We start from the raw sequence: 15,000 nt of genomic DNA, 5'->3' as shown, positions 1-15,000 counted from the left end.
TTTTCACTTCATTCGTTTCCTTTTCAAGTTGCTTTTTTTTTTCTTCTTCTTCTTCTTTCACCTCTTTCGCTTTTTTCTCCTTTTTTCTTTCTTTTCCACTCTTATCTTTTTATTCTCTACTTTTTCCTTTCTCAATTTTTTTTTACCTGTTTCTTTATCTTCCCTACTTTCTCGTATACCTCCTGTGTCTCTTTTGTCACATTTTCTCTTCTTTTCTTTCCCATAGTTCTCTTTGTTTCTTTTTATTTGACTTTTCTTTCATTTCTTTAGCTTTTTTTTGTTTGTTTCAATTTTCCTACTTTCTTCCCATTTTCTTTTATTTCATTCCTTTCTCTCTTCTTGCTTTTTGTATATTTTCTCGTTTTCTTTTCTATTCTTTCTTTTTCATTTTTTCCTCCTTCTGTTTCTCCTCTTCCTCATTCCATTCTCTTGTTGATTCTTATTTTTTATATATTCTTATTTATATTCTTATTTTAGTATAACTTTCTCTTTCATTCGTATTCTTATTCTCATTATACTTAACATCCACATTGATATTTATATTAACATATACATTTTCATTCCGACTCTCATTCAATCTTAGTACCACACCTATTCCCAAGTCCCCCTCTAACTCCATTTCCCCTCCTGTTCCTTCTCCCATTTCTTTTTCCACTACATTCAGATTAACGCTCGCTCTCAATATCGTTCTTATTTTTATATTATTCTCATTCTAAGTATCATTTTCGTTCTATTCTATGTATCATTCTCATTCTTAATCACACTTCCGTTAAAGTTCATTCTCGTTTTCATTCTGTCTGTCTGTCTATCTGCCTATCTGTCTAGCTGTCTCTGTCTCTGTCACTCATTCTCTCTCTCTCTCTCTCTCTCTCTCTCTCTCTCTCTCTCTCTCTCTCTCTCTCTCTCTCTCTCTCTCTCTCTCTCTTCTCTCTCTGTCTCTCTCTCTCTCTCTCTCTCTCTCTCTCTCTCTCTCTCTCTCTCTCTCTCTCTCTCTCTCTCTCTCTCTCTCTCTCTCTCTCTCTGTTTTTATATATCTCTCATTTGCTCTTTTTCTTTTATTCTTTTTCTTTCTCTTTCCCATCTCCTTTTTATTCTTTCCTTTATTTCTCTTTATTGTTTTTCTTTTTGTTAATCTTTCTCGCTGACTGCCTTTTTCCTCTTTTCTGTTTTTCTTTTTTCTCTTTATTGCTTTTTCATTTTTCGTTTTTCTTTTCCTTCCTCCTCTATTTCTATTATTTCTTTCTCTTTTTCTTCAGCCTCTGTTTTTCGTCCTACTATTTTTTCTTTCTTTCTTTCTTTCTTTCTTTCTTCCTTTCTTTATTTCTTTCTTTCGTTCTTTCCTTCTTTTTTCCTTTCTCCCTTTCTTTCTTTCTTTTTTCTTTCTTTCTTCTTTTTTCTTTCTTCCTTTCTTTCTTTCTTTCTTTTTTCTTTCTTTCTTTCTTTCTTTCTTTCCTTCTTTCTTTCTTTCTTTCTTTCTTTCTTTCTTTCTTTCTTTCTTTCTTTCTTTCTTTTTCTCTCTTGGAAAGATATTTCAAATTAAGTAACCTGTGTCTAGACGTAGCTTCAATGAAGTCTGGAAAGCATGTCACTAAATCAGAGATATTATTGTTGCAGGATTTTTGTTCAGAATCTCATTATTTTATTAAGGAAAGGCAAAAAAATCGAAAGGGAGTAGAGTTCTTGGTCAACTGTTATTCTACTCAACCAAGTGTTTGTCTATTTGGTTAAATAAGATTGCTCAATCATAAGAAGAACAAGTTCTCCTGATGACTTTGGAGTAAAAGGTTTACGATTTAATGACGAGTAATTTATTAAAAAAGAAACCCTTCACCCTTCAGCAGAGGCCCTCCGCTTTTACAATATCGTGGTAAAGATACTTTTTTCACCAAACTGAAAACGGTGTATTCTTCAGTCAGAATTGCTCGCCTGAGTTAGGATTTTCCATTTTCTCCTCTTTGAGAGTCCAAGATCAAAGAAATTTTTGTTGTGTCGGTTTTACGAAGTAGTGTCAAAGGCACTTTTTTTCTTTCGGGGTTGACAGGAATGCAATCTTTTTCTCCCTCAAGTTTCGCTGATACCTCTTAACTTCCTCAAAGTGACATACGTTATGGGCTGAACGATTTGACAGTGATAGTGACCCATTTGGACAAGATGTAGTAGCTTTGATCCTTCGCAAGGTTTTTGTTACAATTTTACACGATTTTTTTCTTGTCATAGAATATCAATGTTAGACTAGATTGAGTCTAAAGCTAAGGCGGTGTACCACATGCTTTCATTCAGTTGGTGGTCTGTCATAAGACAAAGGGTTTATGACTGCGTAACCCTTCATTACGCTAATTTATCTTCCAGGTTTCATTCTGGCCGAAGACGTACGAATTTTTTAGTCTTAGAGGACATAACCATAGCCATTTGAAGAGAGACCGTTACCTTGAAAAAGGGTAGGAGAAGGGGCCGTATCTCTTGATGCGCGGGGAGGGTTGCAAACCCCGTGAAGACGATAGTTTCCGTTTACCATGGAAGAGTAAAATGCCCTCCCCCCAACCTACATAAATTTAATTATCTGGTGTCAAACTGGAATATTATAAAAATAATCATGTCAAATTATTAATATATATATATATATATGTATATATATATATATATATATATATACATACACACACATATATATATATATATATATATATATATATATATACATATATATATATATATATATATATATATATATAGTGTGCACATAATTCACTCAAACACACGCACTCCCGGTTCGAAAATCCTGTTTGGACCCTTTGCCGCTACTGTTAGTCGCCTTCATCTGTTACAATCGTCGGCCAGGTTGGGTCCACTTTTATAGTATCCTTTTAACGTGTTCTGGGCCGTCCTCGGGTTTTCAGTAATTCATGTTAACGGAGAATATTTTGAAAGTATGCACCAGACATCTTATCTTCGATAACTTTCGGTAGTCAGTCACCAAAGGATATGGTGAATGTTGGCGGGCTCCTTGTGTAAATCTCTTTCTCCATAATCTCGAACTGGTATCAAATACTGGTTCACAAATTGTATTTAGAATGTTGTTCTCAAATGTTAAAAATTTTGTTTTCATGGTTTAGATGAAACTTCAAGTTCCCAACGAGTACCGGACGTATTGTGGTGTAGTATGGCCTCAAGCTTGTGCCTCATGACAGAACTTTAGACATGAAAAGCTGTGTTAGACCAATAAAAAGGCCTTGTTGCAGCATTAACTCACCCATCGAATTATATATATGAAGAGAAGAATTCGACAGCAACGGAAGAGTTGTTGAATTTCTAATGAAACTTGTCAAGTTTTCGAACAATATCTTTCTGTAGAGGTTCAAGGGGGCTTAACAGAAACCCAAGCGACATTTGAAAGTTTTATATCTCCAAGACCTCGTTATGACCTCTACAATCCTATAAAATGGCTCTCATTCCATCTCCAAAACGGTGCCACCCAACGCCACAACAAGAACAAATACAAAATCACTCCTACCAGAAGTATGCTAGACTCCAACAGAAAATCTTCTTAAAAAAAACTATCTCTGACGACTCATCATTAACAATGTCATTCTAATCAACTGATGCCTGCTACATATTTACCTAGCTGCAGACGTCTTCCTTACGGCACAGGATCTCATACTCCCAGCCAATCAACGTCGTCCTAAGATCCGGCTACTTGTTGGAACGCAGGAACTATCAAAATTACTTTACTTGAAGCACATGCTCTTCTTTTTTATTTCCTATTTTCTTTGTATATATCCCTCACTGAACAAGTTGAGGATGAACCCAGATCTGGACCACCGAAAAGTGCACTCAAGAAGGAAAACATTGAGGAAATGCAAAGGCTAGTGATGCAAGACCGTCGAATATCTGTGAGGATGATATCTGAAGCTGTTGGTACTAGTATTGGCACAGTAGAGACAGTTCTGACCGAAGATCTGAAGCTCCACAAAGTCTATGCCAAGTTCGTGCCAAAGATCCCCTCCGACGACCAGAGGCAGTTTTGTGTGGAATGTTGAACTGACATTGTCGAAATGATAGAGGCTGATTCAGGTTTCCTGAATAAGGTAGTGACTTGCGACGATAGTTGGGTGTTCACCTACGACCCTGAGAGCAAACGTTAGAGTGTTCAGTGGAAGCACGTGACCATCCCCCAGACACAAAAAGGCAAAGACGAACAGGTCGCAAGAGAAGGCCATGGTCATTCCTTTCTTTGACTCCGAGGGGCTCATTCACGTTGAATGGGTTCCTCAGGGTCAAACCGTCAATAAGGAATATTACCTTACTCTTCTAAAAAGGTTCAGGGAGAAGATGAGGAAGAAGAGGTCTCACCAGTGGAGGAGTGGTCAGTGGTGCTTCCACCAGGACAATACCCCATGCCACAAGTCAATGCTGATGACCACCTTGATAACCGACAGGGGAATGAAAGTGGTACAAAACCCATCCTACAGTCCTGACCTAGCCCCTTGCGACTTCTTCGTGTTCCGACGCATAAAAAACAGCCCCAGGGGAACCAGATTCCACTTAACAGAGGAGTTGAAAGAGGCATCGGAAAGTTACCTGGAGGGACTACTGAAAAAGGAGGTTGAGGAAGTCTTCCAGGATTGGGAGAGACGCATGCAAAAGTGTGTAGATGCAAGAGGCAATTATTTTGAAGGAGACAAAGTTTTGTAAGGTTATGAAAATAGATAATGTCTCTCCTGACATTTTCTCATTACCTATTGATCGTAGTGGAATATGTGTATATGTATATATATATGTGCATATATGTATATGGGTATATATATGTATATATATGTACATATATATATATATATTTGTGTGTGTGTGTGTCTGTGTGTGTGTGTGTGTGTGTGTGTGTGTGTGTGTGTGTGTGTGTGTGTGTGTATGTATGTGTGTGTGTGTATGTGTATGTATATATATATATATATATACAATTTTGATTAAAATCAACTGCGCTAATAGCTTTGGCTATCTTGAGGTTCAAATTCTTCAGTTTGAAGAATAATCTTTTGTCTTCACAGTTCAAAGTATGAACATAATCATTCATGATTTCAAAATCATGGAGAAGAGGGTGCAGTAAAAGGCGCTGCTGAATGCCAATGGTAACAGTACAAAAGCTGTTGACACAATCACCGAAAACTTAAGTCTTTTCGCCTCTCACGGAGGCTTCTTCAGGGTGAGAAGAACTATAATATCAAGGCTAACTAGGTCTGCTATCGTCGAAGATGAAGAGCAATGTGAATGGTCTCTGTCAGTCCTTAACCCATTCAACTCCGATGACAAGATGTCTTGTCATTTGGTCAAATAAAACAAAAAATCATAAAACACCAAAATGTTTGATCAAACACCAGAAAAATATGACATCAGTCCTCGCTCCGCTGCGAGCGAAGCGAGGACTGACGTCATATTTTTCTGGTGTTTGATCAAACATTTTGGTGTTTTATGATTTTTTGTTTTATTTGACCAAATGACAAGGAATCTTGTCATCGGAGTTTAATGGGTTAAAAAGCAGGATGGTAAGGGTATTGGGAGGGGTCTCTGGAAAAAAGAAGTTTCTGGGTGAGGTCACTAGAAGGAGGAGATGTCAAGTGAAATCTCTGGGTGAGGTCACTAGTGGAAGGCGAGGACGACAGGAGTCTCTGGGGGGAGGTCATTTGGAGATGCGGCGAAGTCGGAAGGGGGCCCTGGGTGAGGTCACTAGGATAGGTAGGGAAGGACAGCAGTCTTGTTCCGGAGCTTGTGGAGGAAAGTCTCGCTCGACTTCTGGTTATGGGTCCTGTGGGCTGGGAATTTTGAAGCTGCTGAGGGTTTTGGTGAAGGTATTGGTCTAGTTGGGGTTCGGATGCACCTTGATTTTGTTGTTTTTGTTGGGCATGATGTTCCTGGGGGCGGGCTGAAGGGAGGATGAAATCTGCAGCTTGCTGTACATTGATGGAGGGCCGTTGAGTAGTAATCGCAACAGCTTCAGCAATCTGCAGTCTTTTGAAATTTGTTTCGTTGTGGAGTATAATTGTATTGTGTATTAAAGTGTTAAGTGGTGGCTTCATGTCGTGGTGGTCAACAAAGTGTTGGAAGATAGAGCCTTGGTTTCGGTGGTATTGGAGGCGTCTTCTTAGTGTGGTGGAGGTTCTACCAATGTAGGAAAAGGAGCCGTCACAGCGGCCCTCCTGGCAAGAAAACTTATAGACTACATTGGTAGAGGCTTCCTTCGGGATTTTTGGTGTTGTGTTGTTTTTCATAACTAGGGACCTAGTCAGGTTTGGCTTACAGTAAATTCTTATGTTGATTGTTGTGTCTGCATCTGTGGGGAAGGCTCTTCTTTTAATAATGCCTTTAATGGCATCACACTCTTCCTTATAATGGCTGTGAAAGTGATTCTGGTGGTAAATGGTGATTTCATTGTTGATACATGTATACATGTATATATATATATATATATATATATATATATATACATGTATACATACATATACTGTATATATATACATGTATACATACATATACTGTATATATATATACATGTATACATACATATACTGTATATATATATATATATATATATATATATATATATATATATATATATATATATGTATGTATACATATATATACAAATATATACATATATATATATATATATATATATATATATATATGTTGAGGTGTAAAGACAGAATGAATGGAATATTGGTGAGTTTAAACGCCAAGAATCCGTAGAAGTTTTATTTCTGACGTTTCGTCTAACTAGGACTTCTTCAGAAGTAGTCCTAGTTGGGCGAAACGTCAGAAATAAAACTTCAATGGATTCTTGGCGTTTAAACTCACCACCCTACCACTCATGTATATATATATATATATATATATATATATATATATATATATATATATATATATATATATAGACACACACACACACACACACACACACACACACACACACACACACACACACACACACACACACACACACACACACACACACATATTATATATACATATATATATATATATATATATATATATATATATATATATATCGTCGGCATCCCCTCGTTGTCCGAGGAAGGTAGGACCCCGTTTCCTTCTCTTCAGGATGTTCTTCCGTGTCGATGTCTAATATGGCTGAGCAACCTCAGTCGGTGCCGGAAAAGCCGCGGGCATGAATCGCAGGGGAGGGTTGGGGGAGGCTAGGGCTGAGTCGCCTTTGCTTTCCTCTTCTCGCGTCGTTGTTTATCCCATTCTCTCCGATGAGTTTCGAAGCCCTCCACTCCACTCTTGACAGCTTGTCTCCACACACCCCGGTCCTGAGCCATATCTTCCCAGTCAGTTTGGGGGATGCCAGCTTGTGTCAAAGAGAGGTTGAGTTGGTCCTTGTAACGGCGTTTAGGGGCTCCACGTGATCTTTTGCCGTGGGCCAGTGCTCCAAAGAGAATGATTTTAGGAAGGCGAGAGTGTACCATCCGAGCGACGTGTCCCACCCAGCGAATGCGGTGCTGGAGGATAGGCTGCACGAGAGAGGGCCTCGTTATTGGTGATACAATCCTTCCAGTGGATGTGGAGGATATGCCGGAGCTTGGACTGTTGGAAACTCTCGAGGCGTTTAATATCGCACGCGTACAGCAGGGTGGAGAGAACCACGGCCCGGAACACCATGATTTTAGTGTGCATGATGAGCCCGTGGTTGGTAAAGACGCGATGACCGAGATGTCCATATGCAGAATAGGCTGCCTTGATTCGTTTTTCAATGTCCTTTTCACACGTGACCGTTCTTGAGAGGGTGCTCCCTAGGTAGGTAAAGTTTTCCACGCTCTCAACTGTGTGGTCACCGATCTGTGCGTTGGCTACAAATGTGACCTGGTTGGAAGGTAGTTGAGCCAGTTTGTCTTCTCTGTATTGACCTGCATCTCGAAGTGCTAGTAGGCGTGTACGTAGAGGTCTGTTGTCTGCTGTAGATGTTCCGAGGACCGATTTAGGGTGGCATTGTCGTCCACGTAATGCAGCTCCCTGGCACTTATGATGGACGTGTTGGTGGTCGAGCGTAGTCTGGAGAGCTTGAAGAGCCTCCCGTCCAGGCGGTAGCTGACGTCAACTGCTGGTGCATCTTAGGGGGATCTCATTTATCATGGCGGCGGTGTATAGGGAAAACAGCGTTGGGGGCAGGGCGCACTTACTTGAGGCCGCCGGTGATGGCAAATGGCTCTGAGATGGCACCTTGATTGAGAACTCTCCCCATCATGCCCTCATGGAAGGCACGGACCAAGGAGATAAAGTGAGGCGGGCATCCGAAACGGGCAAGAACGCCCCAACATTGTCCGTTTAGGAACTTTGTCGAATGCCTTACGCAGGTCCCAAAGATACACATGAGCGGCTCCTGCTGTTTACGACTCTTTTCCTGGAGTTGTCTTGCGCAGATCATGTCTACCGTGCCTCGTTGTGGTCTGAAGCCGCACTGAAACTCTGGTATGACCTTCTCAGCTAGCTTTAGGAGTCTGTCGAGGAGGACGCGGGCGAAAGTTTTCCCGACGATGCTAAGGAGGGAAATCCCGCGGTAATTGCCGCAGCTCATACGGTCCCCTTTTTGAAAATGGTGACAATATTGGCATTTTTGAGGTTCCCTGGGACGGTTTTAGACTCCCAAATCCGTAGAAGCAGGTTCATCAGACGAGTCTTTACTTCCTGCCTGCCGTGGGTGAGAAGCTCGACCGGAATGTTGTCTGGCCAGGGGGTCTTGCCGGGCTTTATGAGCTTGATTGTTCTAGAGAGGTCCTGAAAGGTGGGAGGTTCGGACATCCAGTCCAGGATAGGGTGTTGGGTGGTCCTGCGGAATAGCTCTTCTGGGGTGGTAGAGTGGTCGTTCAGGAGGTCCTCGAAGTGAGTTTTCCATCTACGGAGGATATCTTGGGGATCATTCAGGACGGTAAAGCCATCTTCGTCCATTAGCCCGCTTATAGATGACATGGTAGGGCTGAAAACCTCCTTTGTTGTAGCATAGAAGTGGTACATGTCCCTTTGATCAAAGAAGTTCTGTTTTTCACTAGCCTTGTCTTACCACTAGGTGTTCTGTATTTCGCGAGCCTTTTTTGAAAGGTGTTTCCTTTTGTTTTCCTGAGAGGGATGGTTATCTTGGGTCAGCCGTGTTTTTCTTTTCTCGTTGAGGAGCTGAGATGACGGCGTCGTTTTCCGAGAACCAATCTTGAGATTTTTTTTCTTTTGGTGAACCCAAGGGTTTCCTCAGGCGCATTCGTTACGGCATTGCGAAGGGTGTTCCAGTGCGCTTCGGTAGTTCCTGACTGAGGGAAGCTGTGTAGATTACAGTGAACAGCTTTCTAAAAATTCCTGGTTGTCTCTGGATGTTGAAGTTTGGTGCAGTTGAAGCGTGGGTGTGGTTTGCTTGAGGTGGGGCGTTTCGGAGGTCGACTGATCATGATGTCCAGGCGGGAAATCAGCAGACGATGGTTCGTCCAGCAATCGTCCGCACCGAGTATGGATCGTGTGATGCGAACATCCTTCCTGTCCCGAGTCCTCGTGAAGACACAGTCCAGCGTATGCCAATGTTTGGACATCGGGTGCCTCCACGTTGTCTTGTGCCTGGTGGGGAGGCGAAACAGGGTGTTAGTGATTATAAGTTCGTGTTCTGCACAGAGTCCAAAGAGGAGGTGTCCATTGACGGTGCAATTCCCTGTGCCATGAAATCCAATAATGTCACTCCAGAGATTGGGGTCTCGTCCCACTCTGGCATTAAAGTCCCCGAGAATGATAAGTTTGTCAGAATTGGGGACTTTTCTGATTGTTTGGAGGAGAAGATTGTAAAACGAGTCTTTGATGTTGTCGTCAGCAACAAAGAGTTGGGGCGTAGACTGAGATTAGCGTGAGGTGTCTATTTTGAGTAAGTGGTATGCGAAGAGTCATCAGGCACTCGCTAAGTGCTGTCGGGGTCAGATTATGCTGTTCTACTGGTTGGGAATTCACTGCAAAATCCGACGTCGTGAATGCGGGGCTCGGTGTTGGGTTTGCCTTTCCAGAAGATGGTGTATCTGGGCCCCACTTCCCTCAGACTTCCTTCGTCTGCCAGTCTGGTTTCGCTCAAGGCTACAGTATCTATATTCAAACGGCCCAGCTCATTGTAAACGAGGGCAGTTCTACGCTCAGGATGGTCGATGTCTTTCACATCCACGAGAGTTCGAACATTCCAAATTCCGAGAGTTAAGGTTCTTCGAAGTGGAGGTCGTTGTCTAAAAGAGGCTAAGTGAAGTGATGATCTTGTGTTTCGTCCGCTAGAAAGGGTCGTCCGCTGGTCGCGGTTTACCAGCCAGACGTTGATGCAATGACCGATGTTTACCCCACCTTTTCTAGGGGCTTCCCCATATGGGGTGGGCTGCGGTAATCCTGAAGAGGCCAGCCCAGTCGCGGTTGCAGCTGCCGAAACCTGGTGTCATCGCACATCACCAGGAAGCGACCATCACACAGCCGCCACCAATGTGTGGTCGTGGGCTAGGGGCTTCCAGCTGACCAAGCCTGCCCCCGTTACCCACGGTGCCATCGCCACTTGGACTTAGGATGGTCGGAGGAAAGCTGAGTTCGAAGGAGGGAGAGGGTACGAAGCCATTCGCTAGGGAATTTGTTTAAGGTGGACAGCATCTCGCGTCAATGAAGCCCACACACTTGGCCAGCAGGGTGTCCTCCGCGGCTCTCTGAGGAGATGAGACAGGCGGTCTTCACGCTGCTAGTTGCATCGAGCTGCCGGGATCTTGGTCTATTAAGGTCCGCCTTTGAGTAGCGCCAGCCCGACTGGCGCTGCCCTCTTCCGCCAGGCTGCGAATTCGCTGCCTGCCGTTGGGGTCTTCACGTGTGTCCATTAGCCCCAGGGATCGAAAGAACGTTTTTTTCGCTGTGTCCTTCAAACCTGGGTTCACCTCCACACCACATTGAGGCATCTCCGAGGAGATGGGGAATATGTTCCCTAGACACACACACACACACACACACACACACACACACACACACACACACACACACACACACACACACACACACACACACACACACACACACACACACACACACACACGCACGCACGCACACACACACACACACACACACACACACCACACACACACACACACGCACGCACGCACGCACGCACACACACACGCACACACACGCACACACACACACACACACACACACACACACACACACACACACACACACACACACACACACACACACACACACACACACACACACTGTCAGTACGGGGGTGCCGGAGGTACCTGGGTCGAATCCTGCCCAGGGCTGAAATTATTTTAGTGTCGCTGCGCTTTGAGTCGTTACTCCAACTCTCGTGGGCGGGGAGTTGGGTGTGTGTGTGCGTGTAAAGTCATAGTATTACCCATAGATCGGTCATACGAGGTTTGAGCTCTCTTCCGGGAAGGACATAGCTGTCGATCAAGAGTCCAACACGTGATCCAAAGACCACACACACACACACACACACACACACACACACACACACACACACACACACACACACACACACACACACACACACACACACACATATATATATATATATATATATATATATATATATATGTATATATATAAATACATATATATATATACATATATGTATATATATATATATAAATACATATATATATATTTACATATATATACATATATATATACATATATATATATATATATATTTATATATATATATATGCACCTGCATTCTGCTCCCAGGACCCGTCCATGCAGTTCTTCATCTAGGAATGCAATTTTCCTCTTCGATCAGTATTAGTCTCACTAAATTTTCGCATACAACTGCTATCCTGCCACCTGATGTGTTATCACAGGTCTCTGACCTCATCGCACAAGCTGTCACTTCTAACACTACTTATGAAGATCTCAAGAAGGCTGTCCTTGCGCGCCTTCACAATACTATAGCGGCTCGTATCCAAGAGCTCATCAGCAAAGAAGAACTCGGGAATGAGAGGCCCTCCGATCTATTTCGACGGATGAAAACACTGCTGGCAGATAAGTACGATTCTTTTGACAAGGAAGTCTTCAAGCAACTGTTTTACCAACAGTTGCCTCCTGCGACTAAACGCAGCCTACTTGCCGTTGAGGACACCCTTGCCGTCGATGTACTAACCAACCTTGTTGATGAATTTATGGAAATTATTCCACTAACACAATCGTCTGCCGTCTTGACCGTCGCTGCACAAGACGCCAAGCAAATTGCCGATCTTGTTTCCTAGCTTTCCCTGGAAGTCCAGCAGATGCAGAAACAGCTTGACGATTACTCACGTTCCCACCCATTTTCTTGACACCATTTCCTGTGCAGATCACACTCTATGAACCGTACTTCTCACTCTCCAGTATGTTTTTACCATCAGAAGTTTGAAACTTTAGCCAAGAAGTGTAGAGCACCATGCACCTACACTAAGCTTTTCAACCCCAACAACAAGCATTAACGGCTCATAGTGCTCGTACCTCCTCCTCCGCGTTGCATCATCTATACGACCCACTTTCCAACACCAAGTTCCTGGTCGACTCTGGTTCCAATGTCTGTGTTTTGCCAGCCCGAGCTTGTCAAAAGTTTCTGCCTCTAATCTTGTATCTCTACGCATTCAACGGTACTAAGATTCCAGTGTACAAGCGCCATACCATGCAGCTCAACCTTAAGCTTCTCCATTCCTTCGAGTGGACCTTTTACGTAGGACATGTCTCCCAACCCACCATAGGTGCTGATTTCCTGTCTCACCATGGCCTCTTGGTAGGCTTAAAAGGCCGTAAATTGCTTGACCCACTCATTTCTATCAAAACTAGCGCACAGCATGCATCTAGCAAAAACACACGGATTACTGTCATCCAGTCTAATCACCAGTTCTCCTCCTTGCTGAAGTCCTTCCTAACGCTGACAAAGCCATATTCTGCAGAAACTCCAGTCAAACATCACGTTTCTCACTTCAGTGAAACTACTGGACCACCAACTCACGCCAAGGCTCGCCGCTTAGCTCTGTATCCTCAACTGGTGTTGAGTAAATACATATCACGGCTCTTGGGGCGGCTACGCCAAACGCACTGTAAGTTCCTTTCCTTTATTAACAAGGGTCGCTGGTTCACAGTATTACACTAAGTCAATCACTTGACACTCCTACCTCACAATGTCAATTAGTTATCTTGCACTATCTTTTCTTCTATACGTATCATCTCTCTCGAGCTCTCTGCATCTCGTTAAAAAGGCCGGAAATTTGGATTCAGCATTTTTTGAGGTCCCACGCTCGTATAAGCTTAAGAGTTTATGCGAGCAAGATTACAAATATTTCTTCTTATTACTATCTTGGGGTTACATTATATAATGTAGTCTAACAGCTAAAATATATATATATATATCCAGGGGAGGGTCGTCAGTATACGTAATAACGTGTTTTAGTACTGTGTGGCTACTTGAGTGATCGCGTGTGTTCGTGTGTGCGTGTGTGTGTGTCGCCCGGCCGTGGCGGTGGTGGAAATTGTTTGGTCAGCAGGCGCCTGATCGTCGGCCAGGCGTGTTTGGTGGTAATCCGGTGAGTGAGTGAGGGAGTGAGTGGGTGATATGACTGGGCGATACTACTCGTCATGTATATGAGGCGTATACAAGCTCCTGAGCGTTTAAAACTGGCCAAGCAAGAGTTTGAATCACTTATGCGCCATGGCATCATCCGCCCTAGTTCCAGCAACTTGTCCAGTGCACTTCACATAGTCCCTCAGAAGGATGGTGACCTACGGCTATGTGGAGACTACCGTGCTCAACTCGCGCACTGTCGAGTACAGGTATCCTGTTCCCAGCTTCCAGGAGTTCTCCTCTCAACTCTCCGGTTGCAGTATCTTCTCCAGGATCGACCTCGTGAAAGCCTTTTACCAGATTCCCGTCCACCCTACGGACATCCCGAAAAGTGCCATTATCACCCCTTTTGGTTTGTTTGAATATGTACGGATGCCCTTTGGATTAAGAAACGCTGCTCAAAACTTTCAACGCTTCATCGACGAAGTCCTGTGAGGCCTTCCTTTCTGCTTCGCATATATCGATGATGTCCTCATTGCCAGTCCTTATCCAGTGACATACAAACAACACCTACAAGAAGTTCTAATTCGTTTGCCTAACTACGGAGTACAAATCAACATTGACAAATTCGTATTTGGTGTTTCCTCCATCACCTTCCTTGGTCACACTGTCACCTCACACGGAATCGCTCCCCTCCAAGACAAATGTGAGTCTATCCATCGTTTCCCGAAGCCTACCACGCAGCGCCAACACAGACTTTCTAGGAATGGTAATTTTTTACAACCGTTTCATCCCTCATTTGGAGCAATGGAGATTGCTCCAACTACTCTATGCAATGATCAGGTGCTGTAAACGTGGTCAATCCATCACCTTAATTTGGACACCGGAAACGGAAGACGCCCTTTCGGCAGCTAAAGAAGCGCTCACTGACGTTTCACCACTCTGCTTCCCAGAACCGGACGCCGACATTTCAATCGCCACAGATGCTTCCAGTATTGTCATTGGTGCAGTCCTTCAGCAGCACGTCTACGGTTGTTGAAAACCCCTCACCTTTTTCTCTAAGAAATTTAACAAGGCATAATCTAAATACAGTGCTTATGATAGAGAACTCCTTGTGATCTACAAAGCGATCAAGTATTTTCGCTACTTTGTGGAAGGTCGTAAATTTCATATTTACACCGACCACAAACCCCTCACTACCACGTTTCTCAACAACAAATCTTCCTGCTCCCCACGACAGCTGCGTCACACTGATTTCATCTCACAGTTGACCACGAACCTCCGGTATATCAAAGGTAATGACAACTCTCCAGCGGATGCCCTTTCTCGCAATACTTTTGCAGTCACATCGTCTTTTATCGACTATGCTGCCATTGCTACCGACCAGACAGCTGATCTAGAACTGCAAGAATTGTTGAACAACC

The 15,000-nt window shown here is 43.4% G+C and overlaps 2 protein-coding genes across 2 annotated transcripts; both read right to left on the bottom strand.

Annotated features, from left to right (window-relative positions):
* Nucleotides 1-7,934: 7,934 nt before the first annotated feature.
* LOC143023492 (uncharacterized) lies at nt 7,935-8,587 on the bottom strand. The gene is made up of 2 exons (XM_076182021.1): nt 8,193-8,587; nt 7,935-8,100 (listed from the first exon to the last, which is right to left on the bottom strand). The coding sequence occupies exons 1-2, from the start codon at nt 8,585-8,587 to the stop codon at nt 7,935-7,937; spliced, it is 561 nt and encodes a 186-aa protein (XP_076038136.1).
* On the bottom strand, nt 8,584-9,024 carry LOC143023491 (uncharacterized). The gene has a single exon (XM_076182020.1). The coding sequence runs from the start codon at nt 9,022-9,024 to the stop codon at nt 8,584-8,586; it is 441 nt and encodes a 146-aa protein (XP_076038135.1).
* Between the last annotated feature and the right edge of the window lie 5,976 nt (nt 9,025-15,000).

This window comes from Oratosquilla oratoria, unplaced genomic scaffold (genome assembly GCF_046742065.1).
Source record: "Oratosquilla oratoria isolate Oo_2021 unplaced genomic scaffold, ASM4674206v1 SCAFFOLD48, whole genome shotgun sequence".
NCBI classification, from domain to species: Eukaryota; Metazoa; Arthropoda; class Malacostraca; order Stomatopoda; family Squillidae; genus Oratosquilla; species Oratosquilla oratoria.
The sequence above is the reverse complement of the archived record's forward strand: the minus strand, read 5'-3'. Positions and strand labels throughout refer to the sequence as shown.

Coding starts and splice junctions, on each gene's coding strand:
- LOC143023492 (XM_076182021.1), bottom strand. CDS start 8,587: ATGAGCTGCGGCAATTACCGCGGGATTTCCCTCCTTAGCATCGTCGGG. Junction 8,101..8,192: donor GCCATCACCGGCGGCCTCAA/GTAAGTGCGCCC, acceptor AGTTGACGTCAG/CTACCGCCTGGACGGGAGGC.
- LOC143023491 (XM_076182020.1), bottom strand. CDS start 9,024: ATGTACCACTTCTATGCTACAACAAAGGAGGTTTTCAGCCCTACCATG.